The sequence below is a fragment of the Pavona decussata genome, unplaced genomic scaffold (genome assembly GCF_977016875.1).
Source record: "Pavona decussata unplaced genomic scaffold, jaPavDecu1.1 SCAFFOLD_176, whole genome shotgun sequence".
In the NCBI taxonomy this organism is placed as follows: domain Eukaryota; kingdom Metazoa; phylum Cnidaria; class Anthozoa; order Scleractinia; family Agariciidae; genus Pavona; species Pavona decussata.
In genome coordinates, this window is record NW_028145587.1 from 265,950 (window position 1) to 288,986 (window position 23,037).

General features: G+C 37.4%; 1 protein-coding gene across 2 annotated transcripts; it reads left to right on the top strand.

The window, feature by feature from the left end:
- The first annotated feature begins 1,641 nt into the window (after positions 1–1,641).
- LOC146463424 (dnaJ homolog subfamily A member 2-like) lies at positions 1,642–22,970 on the top strand. Of its 2 annotated transcripts, XR_014856906.1 has the most exons (13): positions 1,642–1,790; positions 1,887–1,946; positions 2,038–2,143; positions 2,385–2,444; positions 4,220–4,280; positions 5,810–5,890; positions 7,641–7,774; positions 16,271–16,347; positions 16,478–16,543; positions 17,123–17,321; positions 17,440–17,567; positions 20,017–22,716; positions 22,761–22,970. XR_014856906.1 is itself a non-coding variant. In XM_085084409.1 (12 exons), the coding sequence occupies exons 1-12, from the start codon at positions 1,722–1,724 to the stop codon at positions 20,191–20,193; spliced, it is 1,218 nt and encodes a 405-aa protein (XP_084940535.1). In that variant the 5' UTR covers positions 1,650–1,721; the 3' UTR covers positions 20,194–22,970. The 2 variants fall into 2 exon arrangements, 1 of the variants encoding a protein (XP_084940535.1); XM_085084409.1 differs by having other exon boundaries at positions 1,650–1,790; positions 20,017–22,970.
- The last annotated feature ends 67 nt before the right edge of the window (positions 22,971–23,037 follow it).

Here is a 23,037-nt window from a genome sequence, read left to right on the forward strand (position 1 = left end):
CTAGAGGTGATCATGAATGTTCGGTCTGCGGTCATCGATCGCATAAGGAAAAATTAAGAATAAGTACCCCGAGCTTCGTTTTGACGAAAGTTCTACAAAAAGTATAGCTCTTCTCAAAAGAATACAACGTGAAATTTATTGCGCACGACCTTTCAGTTTTCTTGTAACGGCCTTCGCTTTCTATAAATACTCGCCATTATAATGCGTGACGTCACAAATGATACACTTGTCTTCCCCTTGCTTGATGTTCAATATTTTTCTTTTGTGAAGACAATCGCTCAAAACGATTTTATCGACTCGCGACGCAAAAATAATTTGTATTCATTTATTTCAACGCCTTTACTTTGAATGGTACAGTAATGGTTCTTTTCCTGAAAACAGCTTTATTATCTCGATTTTCTATAGCTGTAAATTTTAAGCTGCGTTTGAATAGATATTTCAGGGCTGCGACGCTCTTATTGGCTACTTAGAAAAGCTCTTTCTTACGCCAGGATACCATCTGTTATAATTGCTCTCACTGACTTGATAGTTCTGTGGCCATTGAAAAGTTCATCGCCAAACGACAACCCGGATACCACACGAGCACTTCCATTTCCCCTTCAAAGTGATTAACCCCTGAGAGATCGAGATATAAGAATATTAAAAGGCAGGCTTGCATTGCTTAACCACGAAAATCATGCAATCGCTTAGTTTCGACTTTAGTGTCTATCACACGAAAAGCAGTTCAATAGCTTGCCCGTAGTTGTCAACTTTCTATAGTTTATTATCAGTTTAAACGAATCGTGCGCGGTCAGTCGAGATTCTCAGTTGACGTATCCACGAGTAATGTAGAATTGCGTGTGGCAGGAAGGCTTGCCTGTGCGGGGGAAATGTGATGCTTTCAATGTTTTCTCTTGATGTATTAATAATCACAGCTTGCTTGTCAAAGTCGAAGTTAAATTGACAACTCAAGATTGGGCAAAACATTTACTTAGCAGGAGCAAATTACACCTTGCGTGCACGAACTGTTCCAAAGGAACTTCTATCTGTCTGATAAATGGTGATGAATTATTCACAGCTGTCCGAAGCTACAACGACTTGACAAAACAAAAAAAATAAAAAGTAAAACTAGAAAACAAATTCAACAAAAGCTCGTTTTTTATTTGCTCTATAGGTCACAGTACTTTTTCACTTTTTCTCCCGTATACTAAATTCCCAATTGCACGTTATCTGGCGGGAGATTTTTACCGTCTCTGATGCGGAAATACCAGACTCGCGGCCTCATGCATCAATTGCCTTAGAATTGTAGAAAAATTAGTATTACTGCCAAAGAGATCCAAAGTCAAACAATAGGGGACACGAACTCGACTCAGCTAATGGGCTTTCCCCAACGAAAACCGACATTTAGTAGTATTGAGATTCGATGAGTGCATTCAAAATTGTCAACATGGCACTAAAAGCTGCCTCCAACAACACGAAATAGAAACTGAGGGTAAAATCGAAAAATCCACCAAATACAATACCCCCACGGCTTTGTGGCAGCTTACAGGAAAAGTCTTTGGTGTGTTTTGTATTTTCGAGTGTTATTGGACGCCAAATTTGGTTTCGTGACTGTCCCCCTAATCTCTAGGACAAGAGACCATCTTTAATTGTCGTCTGGGGCCTGCCTGGGTACGAGCACGTGTTCTGTTACGTCATACGATGGTTACCGGTCACACAACAGTTGCCTTTTATTGCCCAATATGGCGGACACGCGGCTCTACGAAATTCTTGGTGTAACTCAGAATGCGAGTGATACAGAGATAAAAAAGGTGAGATGAAAAGCCCTTTGAACGCTAGAATAGTCTTCTGAGATTTTCCCATTGATTAAGGTGACTTTAACCTCTTAAAATGGCAAAATTCCCTAGGCTTACAGGAAGCTCGCGAAAGAGTATCACCCTGACAAAAATCCGGACGCTGGCGACCGAGTAAGTCAGTTTGCTTTGAAATAATTCAGTTTTACAAGCTATTCGGTGATTGAACTATCTGGTATTCTAAAGTTCAATCTTTCTTCTTCAGTTTAAGGAAATAAGCTTCGCTTACGAGGTGCTCTCAGACCCAGAAAAACGCGAACTTTATGACAAATACGGAGAGAAAGGACTTCGCGAAGGAGCCGGAATGGGCGGTGAGTGAGTTAATGTCGACTAAAGTCGTTCTTTTACTGCATTTGGACCGACCTTTTCATGCTTAAACATCGCAAACGACCCATAATTTACTTTCCGCTTTAGATATGACGTGTTGTCTGCCATGTTTAATTTTGAAAGGAAGCTTAAAGTTGAGATAATGAAGTTTCGTGTCGCGTGAGTTCTTCTTATTTCTCTTCTTCTCGCGTTTTTACGCTGTTGCTATCGATAATTTTTCCTTAGGTGGTGGCATGGAAGACATTTTGTCCCATATTTTTGGTGGTTTTGGCGGTGGAATGTTCGGTAAGTGGATATTTTGATCCCGTTGGCGCCTCAACATTTATGGTTCTAAGCATGTTTAGAATGGAAGAAAATGCCAAAATAGCGAATCTTAACCGGAAGTAGGATTAAGCTAAGAACCGAAAAACTGACAAATCATTTAGTCGTTTCACGACTTTGGTAAGTCGCAGATATCGAATTAGAAACAATTTGGCAACATTTTGAAGTGAGGAACGTATTTACCCAGTGGTTAATGCGGCAATGCCTTACCAAAGACCCTAAAAGGCGCAGAAAGTCGTCTTGGGAAAGATATTGATGTCGAGATTTTGATATCAGCCCATGTTCTCAAAATCGGTGATGTATTAAGAAAATTCCATCTACGTTTGCGGCTCCTTTGGCTTTAATACGTCATGAAATAATCCTTTTATCTTGTTTGGCTGGGGGAATTTCTGTAATGCCTAGTTATTGGGAAGTTTCAGCCCCTCTACCATGGAAAAACTCTGACAGTTCATCCAAATATTATGCCATGATTAAACCAGAAATTCGAACTTGGCTCACATGTGACAAGTTCAGAATAAGTGCTGTTGTTATGTAATCATAATATAGCACAAGTGGCTTTAAATGCATTTGGGTGCAATTACTTTAGAAATGGAAGCTTTCTAATTTATGCTCTTTACCTGTGGAAAATTGATGACCCATTCTGGTAGAGTACAAGTTTTCTCCAAAAATAGAAAAGTCATGTCTACTTTGCATAATGTTATAATATCTTGTAACCAGGGAAACAGCTGTTCAACCTTTACGTTGGAATTTTCTTCAGCAACTCAAGGATATTCTGACATTTTGTAGTTCCTGTCGCACTCGTATAAATATAGGTAGTTTATGCAAAGTGTACATGATATAATGGATTGTTTCATGTTGAATGGATAAATATATGTCTGCTCATTATTGTTAGGTCTGCATTTTTGATATGAAACAAGTTTCTACCATTTTATTTTTGGCAACAATTTTAGTAAAATTAGCAATGTTTCTTTAGTCAAGGTTACAGTATTGGGGACAATTGATAACTTAATTGTAAAAGTTTGATTCTTCCAATTTTATTTTCTTTATTTCCCTTGTAGTTAATCACATGCAGTCAGTCACATGTAATTTACTGTAAACACTGGTAGATAATCTGCATTGCCAAATAAAGTACAACCCAAGTATAGAAAAAAAATGTTAACATTTGAGTCATGATAAAGCTAAGCTTAACTGTCCTTTAAAGGATTGGAAACGAAACTCCATATTTATGTAAATTGATAGTTCTTGGTTACCGGTGAATAAAGTCACCTCTCATATTATACGTAAAGGGCATTTCTAAACAAGGTATCTTTCCCTGATGAACATTTTCCCTATCATTTTTTCATTCAAGTTAGTTTTCCAGTGGAATTGTGCTTGTCAACAAAATCAGTTTTATTGTGTTACATATTGTCATTTGTACTAAGCTTAGTTGCACCCTTAGCCATAATTAACAGCATCTCGAAAGACAGTTTTAAATGTGCACTGAAGACTTAATAATATAAAACTTGGCTGTTTCGCTTCTGTTTCTGGGAAGCACTTTTGTATTCTTTTCTGGAAAATTTTTATTCATTTTGATTATTGTAAAGCACTATTGATCCATAGGAAATAGTATTATCTATTGTTGTTACTATTGTCATGATTATTATTATCTTTAATCACAGGAAAACCCTGGCATCCCAATATTTTATTATCATTATTATCCTTCTCAAATCTTATTACAAGTGCATGTATATATTTTCCAGGTGGTGGTCGTGGGTTTAGACAGAGAAGGAGACGAGGAGAAGATCTCTTCCACCCTTTGAAGTAATTATTTTGTTTCTGTTTTTATCTATGTTTTGTGTAGAATGTAAAGCAGAACTTCCTTGTGATCAATCTAAAATGTAGTTACTGTATGTACATGTAGACATGGGGCTCTTGCTATTTACAATGAACTAGCCTTTTAGCCAGAAATGGGCAACTGGACATCCAAGTAGGTATATCTCCTCGAAATTAAAAAAAAAAGTGGATTTTTATTTTATTTTTTCAAAAAGTAGATGTTCAGAAGGATGCCTGGACACGTTTCTGGCTAAATGTTTGCACTGAATCATCTAGTTCAAATTAAAGTATTTCCATGAAGTTATGACTGATGGTTTTTCAGACAACAATTATTGAAGAGGCTACTGGAGAAGTCTCTAAGTGATGATTTTGGGTGCAAAAGTGCCTAGATTTATGAGATGAGGCCCCCTCACAGGCAATGTTTTTGTTACAACTTCCAACAGTGCTGCAACACTACTTTCATGATACATGTTACAATAATTATTACAGTAAGTTCAATGATAGTCATCTTGCGACAAGAAACTCTTGAGGGTGGAGTGCTAGACAATTTCTTGGACTGTAGTGTTAACAAGATAAACGTAACATGCCCAAATCAATGTTAATACTAGGAACTATTTCAGCTTGCTACACTGTAGTCTCACCCTTCACATGTTAACTGTCCATGCAATTAAAATTCCTAACCATAATTAATACTCATGAGAATCTGTTGTTTTTTTCAAAAGTTAATGCATGTGTTCCAGATTATTATGTCACTGGACCATGATAAAAAACTAGACTTTCATTACTAATTCTTTCCCAAAGTCATCATTGATTATCCCATCCGATGTGTCAATACCCCAAGTGGCTCAAAGCAGTTCAGGCTAAAGTACTGCCTCTGTTACTTGGTTCAACAGAAATTGAACATTGAGTCATATTGGTTCATCAACTTGTTTCCAACCTTGTGGTGTTTATTTTAATCCCTAGCAGCTGGTCATTAGTTCTACAAAAGAAATAAATTGCATCGAGTACATTGTAGGAGTTACACTTGAATTAACCCATTCACTTTCGCAGTCAAATATCCATTCTGATTGAAATCATAAAAATGTTAATACATATTCTGTTAACTTTTGAGTGAATAGATGAAACCTTAAGGTTGCCCAGATTCAAAGGAAAGCTACTGAACAGTTCTTTTACTAGTCACCATTTATTTCTTGATATTTTACTTTTATTGTTAGTGAAATGTGGTGTTCTTTTGTAGTTAGGGTCACAGAGCCACTGTGTTTCTAACTTTTTGGTAGATACTACAATGTACTATACTGAATAGTGAGTTTTGTTTTTGAAACCGCTTTGAGTAGCAAAAGTAATCCTAGTAGATTTTTTTGATATTGCTCTTTGTTGGCCAGTACAAGTCAAAATGTAAAAAACATGAACAAAGGTGACAGATTTAAAGGGGGGTTTGTTGGAGACTTTGTTCTGAAGTTGTGAAAGTCACCCGAGTCTGTTGCAAATGGTAACAAAATGTTTGGTGATTTTTACAGAGTTACACTAGAAGATCTTTACAATGGAAAAACAACAAAATTACAACTCAGTAAGAATGTGATTTGCACAACGTGTAAAGGGTAAGTGAAAGAATACGACTTGTCATTTCACGTAGGTGTAAATGATTAGTAAGAACAGTTTGTTGTAATTAAAAGCAACTGCGTCACAGCAAATTGATCAGCAGCTACAATCACCAACCTAGTTTGGGAACTTAAAAAAAGAGGATTTTAGTGCAATAATTTCCCTGCTATGGCTTCAATTGTACGTAAAAAATATGCAACTGTCACCCCTGCCCCCATTCAATTTTACTCTTACCCACTCACCACTGCCTGCTAGAAAATCAGCGGTGTACCTTGTTACTTAGGGCGCGTTTTTTTATCCACAATTCTAGAATTGTAGAATAGAATAAAAATGGTTGATACGGAATGCTAGGAATAATTCGGATTGTCTGCATAAAAAAACCCCCGTTGGTCCTGGCCGAGTAAACATTGCATAACAAATATGGCGGCCGATGAAGAGGCTGCCATTGAAGCCGTTATCGCAGCAATTTTCCCCGTACTTTTGGTACAATGAAATTAGAAACAATGGTTCATTTTGTCCAAAAGCGTAACCTGATTTTTTCTCCGGTAGAGACGTATTTGAATACGCAGCGCTCATCTCGCCGTCCGCCATCTTGGATTTTCATTCGCAACATTCTATTCATTCTGCCCCTGGGAGCAGAATGGATGGAATGGCTTTCTGTCCATTCCGGAATAGGAATGCGGAATAGAAAAACGCGCGCATTTTACATTCTGTCCATTCTCATTCCAGAATTGTGAATAAAAAAACGCGCCCTTACTCTCTGAATTTGCATCTACAGTCGAACCTCCACTAACGGCCACCTCTCCACAACGGCCACCTCTCTACAATGGCCACTTTTTTTTGTCCCGGCGGACAGTCCATACATTACCTCTTGTTTAAACCTCTCTACAACGGCCACCTCTCTACAACGGCAACGGCCACTAAAGTGCGTCCCCAACTGCCAAAATAACCTCGCGACAACGGCCAGTACAGCTCTTTTTTGTAAAAACAAAACCTTTTTTTATAAGTTGATGCAGTAATCGACATTTGTCTTCGGAACATTACGTTTCTGTATGCATTTTAATGATATACGTATTTTGATTGTGTTCCATTTATATGCTGCAGTAAGCATAAAATTGTCTACAATAATACAGCGAATGTTGCGAACCTTGCTCGTTTCGTCTTGTTAATATTTTGCTTCAAAACATACACCTTATGCACAAATGGCTGACATTTTAATATTCTTTTGTGTGTATTCAAATTAGCCTCACAAGCCTCGTTCAATGTAAAATATTCTTTTGATTTTTGAACTCAAGAACGAGGTTAGTAAGGCAAATTTGAATGCAAACAAAAGAATAATAAAATGTCAGCATTTTTGCATAGGGTCTATTATAAACGTTTTATTGTGTATTTTATCTGTATATATTATTTAAGATTGGATTGCTATTATAGGCTACAGTAAGCATGAACTTGGCACAATAAACATGTTGTACTTCCCGAAAAAAAGGTGTCATATTACACCCCTACCTCCACATAACGGCCACCTCTCCACAACGGCCACTTTCTTCTGTCCCCAAGGTGGCCGTTGTGGAGAGGTTCAACTGTAATGGCAAATTTTAACTCTACTGTTACCAGTTTCCAACAAAACATAATGCATCGTATGTCTCTAACTACACAGGCAAATTTCTTTACAAAGTGGAATGCTCACTGTAAGTAATTTTGTCAGTAAAAAAAAAAAGAAATATAAAAGATGTTGCATGTCCTCCATAGGGCGGGTGGAAAAGCTGGAGCTGTTCGCACTTGTGCGGGGTGTAAAGGGCGTGGCATCAAGGTGACCTTTCGTCAGATTGGTCCTGGAATGGTGCAACAAATGCAATCTTCCTGCAATGAATGTAGTGGCGAGGGTAAGGAAAATACTACATGTCTCACATATACAGCTGAACTTTGAGATTCTTGAGATGTGCATAGTGATGATAAACCATGGTTTGATTACAGTAGTCTGACAACATTGTTTGACGAAATCTCCATGCTGCCTTCCTACTGAGTGCACTTCTCCTTTTGTTATTAATAAGAATTTACTAATTAACAAATTGACAACAGTTTTTTATGGTCTATACTCTTATAGGCTGTAAAATGATGTCATAAAATGTTCACAACTCAAGTGGAACGACAAGCAGCGGGCTTGTGGTTTCACTGCCAAGGTTTGAACATCTTATGACATCATTTTATAGTCTTTTAGAGTATAGACCATAGAAAACTGCTGTCAACTTGTTTTTAACTCGTGAATGCGCGCATGCGCAATGAACGAGTTATAGCGATAGCTGACTCTCGACTTGGTCGATCAGTCGATCAGTCGATCAGTCGGTTTTGTCGTTAACTTTCGGGCGTGTGCAGTGAATGAGTTTTAAATTCAATTAGTGGAAAAAAACACGTGAACATATGTTGTTCATGGCGCATCAGGAAATTCTTATTCAATATGTAGAGAATAATTTGACGATCATTTAGTGCAAGAATGGCGATTTTTCGTTCAATCTGAGCAAAGTTTCAAGTTGTTTCAGTTTTTCAGAAAGTCCGGGGTCGTAAACTCAATTAGTGAAAAAAAAAAAAACGTGAAAATTTGTTTCACAACGCGTCAGAATTCTCTCATTCATTCTGTAGAGAATAATTTGACAATCATTTTAGTGTAAGAATGGGGATTTTTCGTTGAATCTGAGCAAAGTTATAGGATTTTTTCGTTTTTTCTACGAAGTGCGGTTTCTTTCAAGAATTAAAAATAATTTAATTTAAAAATAATTTAATTAAAAAATAATTTAATTTGTCAGTTTTCACGCGAAAGCGGAACGTGCCATGTCACGCATCATTGACGTCGTAAACAAAATTATGCAAATTTCTGGTGAAATGAACACTTTTAAGATCTTGTCAGCTTTCATAGAGGTTTCAAAGGGAAAAAATGTTTCATTTTCGAAATTTACAACTGGTAATTTATGGGAAAGCAAAAGGACGCGGTCGATAAATAATTCTTATTTAGCAAGAGCTTGTCATAGTTCATTATTTTTACTTGAGGATTGCGTGGACTGAACTCCAAAGGAAAAATTTCACGCATTTATGTCGGGCATGAATCGTAATGCGATACTTTGTTGAACATATTTCCCTTTGTGAGATCGGCTTGCCCTACAGTAATTTTGTAATTTTAATTCCCAAAAAAACTTCACTTGCCCATCGGGCAAGTGATGGTTAGAATCCACTAGCCCGATCGCGAAATCCAGTAGCCGCGGACTATCACACGAATTTGCATGACGTAGCTGCACATGGCGTGCTCCTATAAACTTTGAATAAAAAAAACACGTGATATTTTTTAATCGGCGCATCAGAATAATCGGCTTATTCAATCTGTACAGAATAATTTGACAATCATTTTAATAGTACAAGAATGGTCATTTTTCGTTACATAATCGGGCAAAGATATAATTTCTTTTAGCTTTTGAGGAAGTTTCCGTAGCCGTCTAAATTGCAATTACTATGTGTCATCTGCATTCACGAGTTGGCTCACAGGAGCCTTTGATTTACAATAACATGGAAAATATACCAGTGGAATTGGCTTTATTTTCCATTGAGAAAAAGTGAGCATGTTACATCTGACATAACATCACAGCATGGAAGTGATATTCAGTGTGCATTCAATGTGGCCCGGGTTCGATTCCCGGACTCGACATCATATGTGGGTTGAGTTTGTTGTTGGTTCTCGTCCATGCTCCGAGGGTTTTTCTCCGGGTTCTCCGGTTTTCCACCCTCCACAAAAACCAACATTTCCAAATTCCAATTTGATCTGGAATCCAAGGGCCACAGGTTTGTCCGTCATCAGACTGTTTAGTGTCACCCTCGTTAAACAAAGTTGATTTATTTATTTTATTTAGTGGCGCCCTGTAGATAAAAAAAAAAAAGAAAAGAAAATAGAACATTAGAAATAAAGTCTAAAAAAGGGGTATAAGAATTGGGAATGACAATGTAGAGCTTACTAAAAAAATCATGCTCTTTGACATGTTTCTTAAGAGCCGTTGTCAGTAACTTTCGAGAATCCGGCGACAGAAGCGAAAATTCGAATTTTTTTTTATTTGCCCCAAAAGACCCTTTTGGTGAGCTATTTTCAAAAATAATATTCAAAAGTTCCAGCGAATTTTTTTTTCGGCAAAAATTAGGAAAGTTCGAAATCGGCCTCAACGTGCCCGATGGCCCGATTGAAATTATGCAAATTAGTACATTTTCAAAACTCTCGTTCAAGACAAGGCAACGTTTTCTCGAGTTGAAACTTTCACAATCGTTTTTACATCCCTTTTGCTTGCTTCCAAACTATATTTTATCTCGACCTGAACATTCTTTCATTTGAAGTTAGCAACGTAAAGAATACAATGTTTGCTATTTCTTAGATAGGGTGATTTTAGCCATATTTCAGATGACCATATCATCGGGGGTATACGAATATACTGGTAATGAAATAACTTTTTTGAACGGGTAATTTTTCTTATTTATCATGTTAAAATATTTAGTTTGGCCCGTGAAAAGCGAGCGCGCTAGGTCGAGATGTGTGGAATGCACTTTGACACAATTCGCCATTTCAGCACTTCATGTTCCTCCTGTAACTTTGCACGTGTCAATACAGTTCACGGAAGCTTTTAGATAAAAGCCAAGGTCTCTAGTTTCATTTCATGCTTTAATACACGTAAATAACTAGCTTTAACCTTGAGAGCTCCCCATATTAGCATTAAGTCATCAAATGATTCGTTTCAGGTGAAATTTTCGAGTTTATATTGAGCCGTTCAAGTGAGATGAAAGAGCAGTTCCCAGGGAAACAACTTGAAATCAGTGAAATTAATACCCTGTCTCTCAAATCATGCTACACTTCCAAACTACCGTTATTTTTAAGCTAGAAAGTGTAAATGCTCCCTTTTTGCGTGACCTAAAACAGAATTTGCCTTAAATATTACGAATAAAGTCCACTGCAATAAAAAACTGAAAAAATCGCGCACCGACGTAAATGTAAACATCAGCCGTTTCTCAACTCGCCACATGGGTGAAACGCGTCCGTTGTTTTACCTCTGTATACATTTATGACCAGAAAGTAGAAACAAAAATTCTTCTCTATGCCCATCTATATAAAAACACTTGCCAACCAAGCTTTTGTTTTTCTGTGTGTTTGTCGAAAATACTGAAGAATAGTGCACCATTGTTACTGACTACTTGACTCATTCAATCACAACCGGATAACACGACTGAATACTAGATATAAAAAAAATGCTCTTAATTCTCTCCAATCGTTACTCACATTATATCCAGCGATATCACATCCCAGAGGCAAGGCTGAAAGTTGTCTCAAATTTCGCATATTAAAAATTTAAAGTTTTGAATAGCCTGCGTAGCAGCCGTTTCCGTTTCCTTCAGCCCCTCCCCCCCGCTCCTACTTTTTTGCTCCTTTTTGCCCAATGCCCTCGCGCGCGCGCTTGCCCCGCTTGGCTTGAAGGAAACGGAAACGACTGCTACGCAGGCTAAGTTTTGAACAACGCGAACAACTTTCATTGCGTGACAAGTGAAATGTGATACGCAAGCGCGCGAAAAGCACAGGAATAAGCTATGTCAACTTTGCGCTTGTGATGACAGTGCGAAAATAATTTTTGAAATTACAAGAAGAAATTAAGACAAGTCAAGGTGTGCAAGGTATATTTGATTGCCGGATTGAAACGAAAATCATGTATCCCCCGGGGGGGGTTTTACCGAATTCTCATCAACAACAACAACAACAACCTTTATTTTCCTCAAAATGAAGCCGAAATTAACTAAAATGAAAAGTAAACAAATCAAGAGCTTTCGAGGTCTCGATGCGGTATTTCAATACTATCCTCAAACAAAAAGCTAATATATTTAGGAGAGTAATGTTTTTCTTTCGCCATGGAACCTCTCCGTTCTCCGTGCGGATCGATCAACTCAAAAAATGCGCAATATTTGCAATGTGTTACGCTTAATCAATGCAAAAAGGGCGTTCGCTCGCACCTATACAGGCACAAAAGATCCGGCCTATGAAGAAATTCAGGACGAAATAGTGTTGTTGCTAGAAAGGGCAGGTAAAGTGTTTTCATTTGAGTGAAACTAAGAGCATGAAAGAACATTTTATTTCCTTTTCTGATTTTCCCCTATTTTTTTAGAATCGTTGTTCATCATGATCAATGTATGCACTGTGGCTTAACCTAATCCAAATGGAACTCGTAATTAAGTTATATCTTCAACCAATTCCATATAAAGACCACTATAAATTGAATAATCACTAGACTCTGGTACACAGGTTCAAAAGATACTCTCACTGGCCTTTCAAAGGCTGTTTGTGTGGTGGATACTCTGGAGCTTTAACAAAGACAACGTCAGACTTGAACAGTGACGGCCCGTAAGAGATAACACCGTCTTTTAGACCGAACACGAACATCTGAGAAATACCAGCCGTGCCCCTTGTCCTTTGACACTAGTGCGCGCGCTAGAAAATAAATTAAGGTTAAACTCTTATCTTAAAATTCGATCAGCTCTACCGTCAGCAATAATGCAGAATAATGTTGTGTATTTCCAGTTAACATTTTATCACCATCATTGACTCATCTCAAACTGACATTAAAGCTACGTTAAATATTTGACTGCAATAGGCCTTATCACGGTTTTCGACGCCATTTTGAAGAGTAGGCAAACAGGCTTGAAATAACAGTGTTTGTATGGAAATTCGAAGTCAAATAATTTTCATAAAATGATAAAACATTGCTGCCGAAAAATTCATGAATTGGAAACTTTTGGCATTAGGAAAAGGATTTTAAGAAAAAAAATTGGAGGGATGTAACTGTGCCAGAAAGCGTCCAGTCGTGTTTTGAACTTTCCATACATTTTCCTGTATTTTTTTTCCTGCGAACTATTTTTAGTACTTCAGTTCACGGCTGGTTCGCTTTACAGACAAATGTATGGAAAGTTCAAAACACGACTGGACGCTTTCTGGCACAGTTACATCCCTCCAATTTTTTTTCTTAAAATCCTTTTCCTAATGCCAAAAGTTTCCAATTCATGAATTTTTCAGCAGCAATGTTTTATGAAAATTATTTGACATCGAATTTCTATACAAACACTGTTATTTCAAGTCTGTTTGCCTACTCGTCAAAATGGCGTCGAAAACCGTGATAAGGCCTATTGTATTTTAACAAGTTAACCTGAAAAAAATTCTTTTTTTTTTTTTTCGTTCCATTCATGGTAAAAGTCCTTATTGCATTGATTAACCGTATAACACATTGCAAATCTTGCGCACCTTTTGAGCTTGATCCACAACTTTTGAGCATTGATCCATGGCGAAAGACAAACTTCACTCTCCTAAGTGTATTAGCTTTTTGTTTGAGGATAGTATTGATATACCGCATTGAGGTTTCAAAAGGTCTTAATTTGTTGACTTGATTTGTAAATTAATTTCGGTTTTACTTTTCCTGTAATGTTATTGATGAGAATCCGACACAGACAATACAGAGTGAATCTCGGAGGAGGAAAACTACATGATTATCGTTTCAGTCCATTAAATATACCTTGCAAACCTTGACTTGTCTCAATTTCATCTTGTAATTTCAAATTATTTTCGCACTGTCATCACTGACAAGCGCAAATATTGACAAAGCTTATTACTGTTCTTTTCGCGCGCTTGCGTATCACATTTCACTTGTCACGCAATGAAAGTTATTCGCGTTCCAGCGTTGTTCAAAACTTTAAATTTCTAATATGCGGAATTTGAGACAACTTTCAGCCTTGCCTCGGGGATGTGATATCGCCGTATATAACGTGAGTAACGATTGCAGAGAAGTAAGAGCATTTCTTTATATCTAGTATTCAGTCGTGTTATCCGGTTGTAATTGAATGAGTCAAGTAGTCAGTAACAATGGTGCACTATTCTTCAGTATTTTCGACAAACACACAGAAAAACAAAAGCTTGGTTGGCAAGTGTTTTTATATAGATGGGCATAGAGAAGAATTTTTGTTTCTACTTTCTGGTCATAAATGTATACAGAGGTAAAACAACGGACGCGTTTCACCCATGTGGCGAGTTGAGAAACGGCTGATGTTTACATTTACGTCGGTGCGCGATTTTTTCAGTTTTTTATTGCAGTGGACTTTATTCGTAATATTTAAGGCAAATTCTGTTTTAGGTCACGCAAAAAGGGAGCATTTACACTTTCTAGCTTAAAAATAACGGTAGTTTGGAAGTGTAGCATGATTTGAGAGACAGGGTATTAATTTCACTGATTTCAAGTTGTTTCCCTGGGAACTGCTCTTTCATCTCACTTGAACGGCTCAATATAAACTCGAAAATTTCACCTGAAACGAATCATTTGATGACTTAATGCTAATATGGGGAGCTCTCAAGGTTAAAGCTAGTTATTTACGTGTATTAAAGCATGAAATGAAACTAGAGACCTTGGCTTTTATCTAAAAGCTTCCGTGAACTGTATTGACACGTGCAAAGTTACAGGAGGAACATGAAGTGCTGAAATGGCGAATTGTGTCAAAGTGCATTCCACACATCTCGACCTAGCGCGCTCGCTTTTCACGGGCCAAACTAAATATTTTAACATGATAAATAAGAAAAATTACCCGTTCAAAAAAGTTATTTCATTACCAGTATATTCGTATACCCCCGATGATATGGTCATCTGAAATATGGCTAAAATCACCCTATCTAAGAAATAGCAAACATTGTATTCTTTACGTTGCTAACTTCAAATGAAAGAATGTTCAGGTCGAGATAAAATATAGTTTGGAAGCAAGCAAAAGGGATGTAAAAACGATTGTGAAAGTTTCAACTCGAGAAAACGTTGCCTTGTCTTGAACGAGAGTTTTGAAAATGTACTAATTTGCATAATTTCAATCGGGCCATCGGGCACGTTGAGGCCGATTTCGAACTTTCCTAATTTTTGCCGAAAAAAAAATTCGCTGGAACTTTTGAATATTATTTTTGAAAATAGCTCACCAAAAGGGTCTTTTGGGGCAAATAAAAAAAAATTCGAATTTTCGCTTCTGTCGCCGGATTCTCGAAAGTTACTGACAACGGCTCTTAAAACACAGAAATGAGTCCATGCCTTTGAAAGATTGCCCTAAAAGGTTTCATTCCTTAATACTTGGTTATGCCATGTTGTTGTCTGCATAGCAGTCAGTTTAGCCAAGTGTGACAAACAAGTGTGGCATGTGCAGAGTGGCTTGAATTTATTCCATACTGTTCATGCTTCATTCACTTTTGATGAGCACCACTAAACTGGCTGCTTTGCCAGGTTTTCTTTCCTTGTAATGTTATTTTTTGAAGGTGTTTATATGTGTTATGTACTGTTTTCAAGAAAGAAAGGGAGGTAGTTCTGGTGTACTCCAGTCTGATCTGTTCAGTTTGGAATATGCCTCCCCAGTTTGGGCAAATTTGCCGGAATATCTTAGCCTCCTAATTGAGGGTGTGCAGAAAAAAAGCCTTAGAGGTAACCTTTCCTGGGCTTCCCTACAGGGACGCACTGGTGCGCTGTGGTCTTCATACTCTCTCGGATCGGCGCGCCACAGCATGCACTAAGTTTATCCAGAGAGTTCGGGACACTGGCGTCCTTGCTAACTTGCTACCACAGCGCACAACTGTGGCCCATGGATATAATCTATGTTCAGCCTAGCCTCCCACGCAGCGTTCTTAGGGGTTCCTGTTCGTGGGGCAGGAACGCGTGACGTACCCCTAAGAACGTCTGCGTGGGAGGCTACGTTCAGCCACCATCAGAGAGGATCTTGCCATGGCCTCTACTAATCGTCTCGACAAATTTATTACATATAGATATTCTTAGTATAATGTTTAAATGGTTAATGTTTCATGTTAATGTATATATATGATAAGTACCCTGACCACTCTTGTAATGTAGCTGTTAAGCTACAAAAAGAGTAATTAAACTGATTATTATTATTATTATTATTATTATTATTATTATTATTATTATTATTATCATTATTATTATTATTTTAAGAGAGTTCATAACAATGATGCTTTCGTGAACGTTGGAAATAAGCATACGAGAAAAACGTTAAACACTGCATACTAATAAGGAGGAGGTTTTATCCGGTTTTAAAACCACTGCACATGATGTTTAATCGGGCATTTGATAGGTCAATGGGCTCATGAATTATTGTTTAGTTTTTGAAGTTATCTGAACTGTACTTGTGTACTCAAACATGTTGTTCAAAGGATGAATTGCAACCTCAAAGCACTCCTCCTAAATCCACAGCTTAATAAATTATCTTTTGAACAATTTTGTGTTGTTGTTTGCCAACTTTCTTCCTTTTTGCATTTTAGTGACATTTTCTTACATCTTATTTTTCAGGTGAAGTAATCAATCCAAAAGATAGGTGTAAAAAATGCCAGGGGAAAAAAGTTTGTAAAGAAAGCAAGATTTTAGAGGTAAGATGATTTGTACTTGTACATAGATTGATGTACATGTATTTGGTGGGACCCAGAAAAGTAATAATTGGTGAACCCGGAATCATCATGGATGTCCTGAAAGTAAGTTAGTGTTGATTGTTCTTTGTAGGTGCATGTGGATAAGGGGATGAATGATGGTCAGAAGCTTACATTTAGAGGGGAAGGAGACCAAGAGGTATGAATGATATAATTAAGAATTGGTTCATGCTTAGCGTGCGTATATCGAGTTATGGATGCACGCGGGAAGTTTGGAGAGCACGAGAGAAGCGTTACGCCTTGAGCAACTGTAGCTTCTTGAGTGCTCTCCAAACTTCCCAAGTGCATCCATAACTCGATATACGCACAGCTAAAAGCATGAACCAATTCTTTTATAACATAGTGAAAAAAAAGTAAATGATTCCTGGAAAACAGGTTTTGTTCCAGATTAATTACAAAATTCTCTGTAAAAAAAAAGGCAAAAATGATTTCTCATATGGGTTTAATCTTAACGTTTCATTAAGCTTCATGCTCTTATAAATATAGATTTTTTATGGTGTTGTCTCTCTGTAAAAGTTTTTTAATAACACAGCGCACGCACGCTTCCCCCATCTGACTTGCACATGTCATCGAATGGACGCAGGGCCATGCGTATGTTGAGAAATGTACCATGATGACGCCAACAGGAATTAGATTAGGATGCACGCGCGTTATGTTATAATTGTTTCTTGTGTTCTGCATGATCCATTGATGAATATAATTATTCTCTCCCTTGCAGCCTAATGTGGAACCTGGTGATGTCATCCTGGTTCTTCAACAAAAAGATCATGACTTGTTCACCCGCCAGGGAGATGATCTATTTATGACCAAGAAACTTCACTTAGCAGAAGCACTCTGTGGCTTCCATATGGTGATCAAGCACCTTGATAAGAGGAATTTAATTGTAAAATACCCAGCTGGTCAGGTCATAGAACCAGGTTGGTGTTGCTTTTTTTGTGTGAGTTCATGTTGATGAAAAAAGAAAATAGTTTTCTCTATATATCTTCTAGGTGATGGACTAGCTGGTGGAATTTATAATGATTCATTTCTTACCAGGTTGTATAAGAGGCGTGGTTGGTGAAGGGATGCCATATTACAGAAGACCTTTTGACAGAGGAAACCTCTTCATCAAATTTGAAATTGAATTTCCACCAAACGATTTCATCCCTTGTGACAAAATATCAGTGAGTATTTCTATCTGTTATTTGCTACATCACGGAATACGTCATCACCTTTATAGTTTGTTGTGAATTATTGAAATCTGTGTTAATTAGATAAAAGATTGAAGCAATTTACCTGTCTGTAGTTGATGTTGTTACCATCTTTGTGGTCAGTGCATGTTTTTTGGTTTAAGTTTCCAAGTTGCTAGTTTTTACCTAGGGCCATTTTTTTTCTTGCAACTTGCAATACAAACTAGGGTAGCAAACACAAAAGGGTTTGTAATATGTAGATTGCATAAAATTGACATCCTTTCTCTTCCATTTGCCTAATATTATCTCATTAATGAACAATAATAACTACAATAAAAAAAATTAAATAAATATATAAAATAAATTTAAGTGTTGAAGTATTTAGCAGTGTTGTGCTAATTGGGGACACTATTAATCAGTGAAAAAAATACACAAACTGAGCATAATATGTGCTAAAAATCCCAACTGGTGTGAGGCAAACCAGTTGGGTATATACTGTACAAAGCATGGCCTTGGATTTGAAAACGGGGCTACCATGAAACAAATCCAAGTGGTCAGAGCGGAACTTGAACCCAGGACCTCCAGATTACGTGTCTGGCGGCCTAACCACCAGGCCATGTTGCCTCTCGTAACTTTAACTTAAAGTGCTACTATGACGAAATTCGCGCCTTTTAAATCTAAGCCATTTTAAAACATAAACAAGTAGTCTGTACGAGAAGAAGAATGCTGTTTACTATTTTCAAATATCTCTTTTTGTTCTAGAGATATTCAGGTTTTTAAAATATGCAAATTTAAGCCAAGTGATGATGTCATAATATCAACCGAATTTTAATCAAATATTATGAAAAAAGATATCTCAGCCAATTTGTATCAGAAATGCTTTATTCTTTGCAGTGACATTGTTCTAGGTGCGCTCCACAATACGAGCTTATCAATTTTGTTACCATGGCAACATACTGGCTTCCAGTTCTTCCTGATACTTAAGGCTTTGCTAGCCACCGTTGGCGTTCTGTTTTGATATTTGCCAATGGTGCCCCATCTGCATGATCCAGCCAGAGCAAGCGCATAAATATGTTAGGTCGAGTTCGTGGCCTTGTTAAATGTTTTTAACTAGTGAATGCGTGCATGCACAATGAACAAGTCATAGCAATGGCTGACTGTTGACTTGGTTGGTTGGTCGGTTCTGTCGTTAACTTTCGGGCGTGCGCAGTGAATGAGTTTTAAATTCAATTAGTGGAAAAAACATGCGAACATTTTTTGTTCACAGCGCATCAGGAAATTCTTATTCAATATGTAGAGAATAATTTGACGATCATTTAGTGCAAGAATGGAGATTTTTCGTTAAATCTGAGCAAAGTTACAAGTTTTTTCAGTTTTTCAGAAAGTCCGGGGTCGTAAACTCAATTAGTGAAAAAAAAAATGTGAAAATTTTTTTCACGACGCATCAGAATTCCCTTATTCATTCTGTAGAGAATAGTTTGACAATCATTTTAGTGTAAAAATGGAGATTTTTTGTTGAATCTGAGCAAAGTTATAGGTTTTTTTTTTTTCACGAAGTGCGGTGTCTTTTAAGAATTAAAAATAATTTAATTTAGAAATAATTTAATAAAGAATAATTTAATTTAAAAGTAATTGCCGGCATGGACTTTGAATAAACAAGACGCTTTTTAGAGCTTTTACCTTTAGCACTAGTGGCCTTATTTATTGAATTGATACTATGACATCATCAGTCCTCTCATTTACATATTTTACACATTTTTCAAAGTTAAATATCTCCAGAACCAATGCAGATATTCAGAAACAGTAAACGGCATTTTTAATCTTTCCTAGAATTCTATGTGATAAAACTTAAAAATAATTTAAGAGGTGAAAATTTGATCACAGTAGCACTTTAAGCGTCTCCAAATAACTGAAAGAAATAATGCAAATGTGTCATACATGTAAACATTGTTAAAAATCCCAACCGGCAGGGAAGCTTACCAGTAGGCTCTGTACAAAGCGTGGCCAAGGATTTATAACTGGATCCATCTAGTGACGTAAACTAGGGCACTTTGCCATGCTACCTATGAACCTTACAAAGGGATACAACATAGACCAGTTTCTAGTAAATTGAGACTATTGGATTAAAAATTGCCAAGGTGCATTTCTACCGGGGGTTGCTATGAATGTTAACAAATACCAGTGTTTTTTTACACTGTATTATATTTTAGACCTCTGTTCATTCCCATGAGACAGTACAAGGTAGATTGTCTCATTTTGATTAACAAGTGTATCTTTAATGTTTTATATGCTGTGGCTCAGTATAAATTTGCAGTGCAGACCAGATTTGCACTGTAAACACGCATTTGCATTTCTTGACATTGTAATGCAAAGTGTGAGACAAGTTGCCTCCAGTTGGGTTTTTGTAACAATTCATTTATTGGTGGAATGTTTTATGTTTTAGTTACTTGAATCATTACTCCCAACTCGGCCAAAACAACCCCCACCAGCAGAAGACGCAGAGGAAGTAGACCTAAAGGAGCTCGACCCCAGATACCATCAACAGAGAAGAGAAGCCTACGAGGATGGAAGTGATGATGAAAATGGCCATGGGCCCCGTGTTCAGTGTGCACATCAGTAAACAGGGACTCCTTGAGGAGCTAATCTGGCTTGTGGCAATTTAGACTTGTGTCTCAATAGCCCCTGAGGCAATTTTTACAAGGGTTGGCAAGCAGAATTTTTCAGACTGATTAGAGAGTGACGCTGATGAACTCTGGTACACCATTCTCAATTTTTGTTGTACATACGAGCTTAATGTACAATAACGATATGTTACATCAAATGAGCCTGCTGAGTTGAGAACCTCATTTGCATATGGTGTTGGAAACCTCAATTTGGTAGCAGCTCTCGTTTGTTTATTTTGCGTGTCACAGTTTTTGTTGATGCAGATACTATCAAGCCCGGTTTACATATGCAACACATGGAAAAGCAGTCACAAATGTAAGCAATATTGATACAATGCAAATTGAAATGCAGTGGCAAAGATACCAGCACAAATGCACCTGCAATTGGAGCAGTTTTCCAAGATGGGGGGGGAGTCATCCCTTGCTTGCTTGTGTTTGCATTTGCAGTGTCCACTTTTGGAAAATGCAAAAACAAGTTTTCATGTTTGCAGGCACTTGTGCTGGCATGCATTCGTCTTTGTTGTGCTTGTGTTGCTTGTTTAAACCAGGATAAATTAACCAGAACTTACTTGTGACATGTTTCTGCAACCTCATGGAACATTTTATTTAATTATGTAACATACACTGTATCCTTTTAAGGCAGAGATATTCCATTGACCCATTGTATTTCTGTGCTTTGGAGCCTTCACACCATTCTTCCTTTCTAAAATTCCATTTGAAACAGTTCATGCATGTACATAAGATGATTACAGCAATATTTTAAATAACAATAGCAAGTTGGGTGTTGGAAAATTTTTAAGCCCAGGGTCCAGTTGTTCAAAGGCCGATTGAGCTTACCCTGGATTAACGCAACTTTGACTCGAGTTTAATTGCTAATCAACAAAGATTCTTCCAAAAGATTTTCAGCCCCAGTTTTGACTTAGACTTTTCTTTACCTTCAGCTTGAAATTAGCCTTTTAACCCATTTTAACGAGCGACAATGAAAGCCTTGATTAACTTTTAATCGTTAATCGGCTTTCGAACAACCCGGCCCAGTCTGTTATATGAAGAGAGTGTAACTGTAGCTTGCCTTGATCATTTTGCATCAAAATGAGAAAAGATATTATCATGAGCTTGTCTGGACATTATGACACTAGAACTCTGACATAAAATTGTTAAACTTTTTTTCTTGGGGGAAGGGGGGGGGGGGGGTCGACAGGTCTGTGGGCACTGGTTCAGGGATTAAAGGAAATGCCACGAGCTGACAGAACAAGGTCACTGAATTCGGTTTTACCCAAGTCTAAAACACAGCATTGATAAGCTGTTCCCATTTTAATACTTAACACCCCAAGAAGTATCGTAACTGTAATTTTAAACATTAACCCTTTGATGCCTGATGTCAAAGAAAGAAAATTCACCTTGAATGATCATGTCCTTTATTCTCATGACTTCAGGAGTTGAATAAGCATTTACATTACAAGGAGAGATCTGATGCTGATCACTGTTGGGGCTTAAAGGGTTAAACAGTGCAAATAGATTGATTCCCTTCATACATGTAGTTGCTAAACAAACCCATTCAGCTGTCTAGTATATCAGAGGATAAGGCCCGAGGCTGAATGACTGTCAAAAATGAACAGTTTCCTGAGAAGCAATGCTTCGAGGGTGACCGTTTTGAGGACATTCTTTTAGGCCAGGGCCGATTTGGTATACCAGCAAGCTGGAAGGGGATTCATTTATATTTTGATCCTCTGAGTAATTTCTAAAACATTTAATCCTGGTAAAAATCAAAGAGCCACTGATGGTAAGGTAGATAAAGGAAAATGGGCTGGTTTAATACTGCCACTGGTTCTCCGAAGATACCCCTGCCCCTTGATAAAGAGAGTTTACGACAATAGATAGCAATATTATTTGAACTTGGAGTAATGCAAGATCTACTCACACTTCATTCATTCAAGGCATCCTCAATGGTAGAACCAAGCTTATTTATAAGGGGGCGGGGGAGAGAGGCTCGGGGCGTCATTCCTCGTACAGATTGGTTATTAAGAGTTCGGAGAAAAAAAATGATTAAACTAATTAAAAATTGAACCTGGGCTGGATTTCTCCCAGTTTTCTACTACTGAAAAGGACTATGTCGTGAGGGAGTGGTTTTACATAACTGAGGAAACGAAATAAAGCTGTCTTTGCTAATGGTCAAAATTAAACAGTGGCATCAGTGTCTTATTGTGCCTAATTTTTTAATTTCTATTTTTACCTGTACTTTGAAATTGTCAATGTGTCTTTGGAAAAACCCAAAATGATGATTTTTTTTTCAAGAAGAAAGAAATAAGAAATTGTTGGTCCCTTGAGCGGGCTCAGATGGCATTTTGGAAATGAAAGGCAAACGTTTTTCATATTTGTCTTCCTGCCTTTAAAAAATTGCTAAATTATGGGCAAAGGTGTTCTTACCATAGAAAGTCACAGTGACAATGTGCCTTCCAAGTTTCAGAATTGAAGAGACCGGCGTAGCCACATGTTTTGATGACCAAAACTGTTCGGTTTTCAGAAGCTAGTTTACTGTTTGTTCTTTGGCCAAAACAGGCCTCGTTTACCAAAGTGCCCTCCTCCTTCCCTCATTCATTCATGAGAGTTTTCTGGGAAGCATTCGACTTGCAATCCCCAGTTATCCAAAGTTACATCTTTGTTACATTATTGATTGCTGTCAACATGTAGATTAACTAAAGGGAGAATGGTGGAATAAAAAGCACGGCAAATTTTGTTTGTTCGTTTGTTGTTTTTTGCACGAGGAGGTTTAATTTAACAATATTAATTTTCGTATCTGAAGG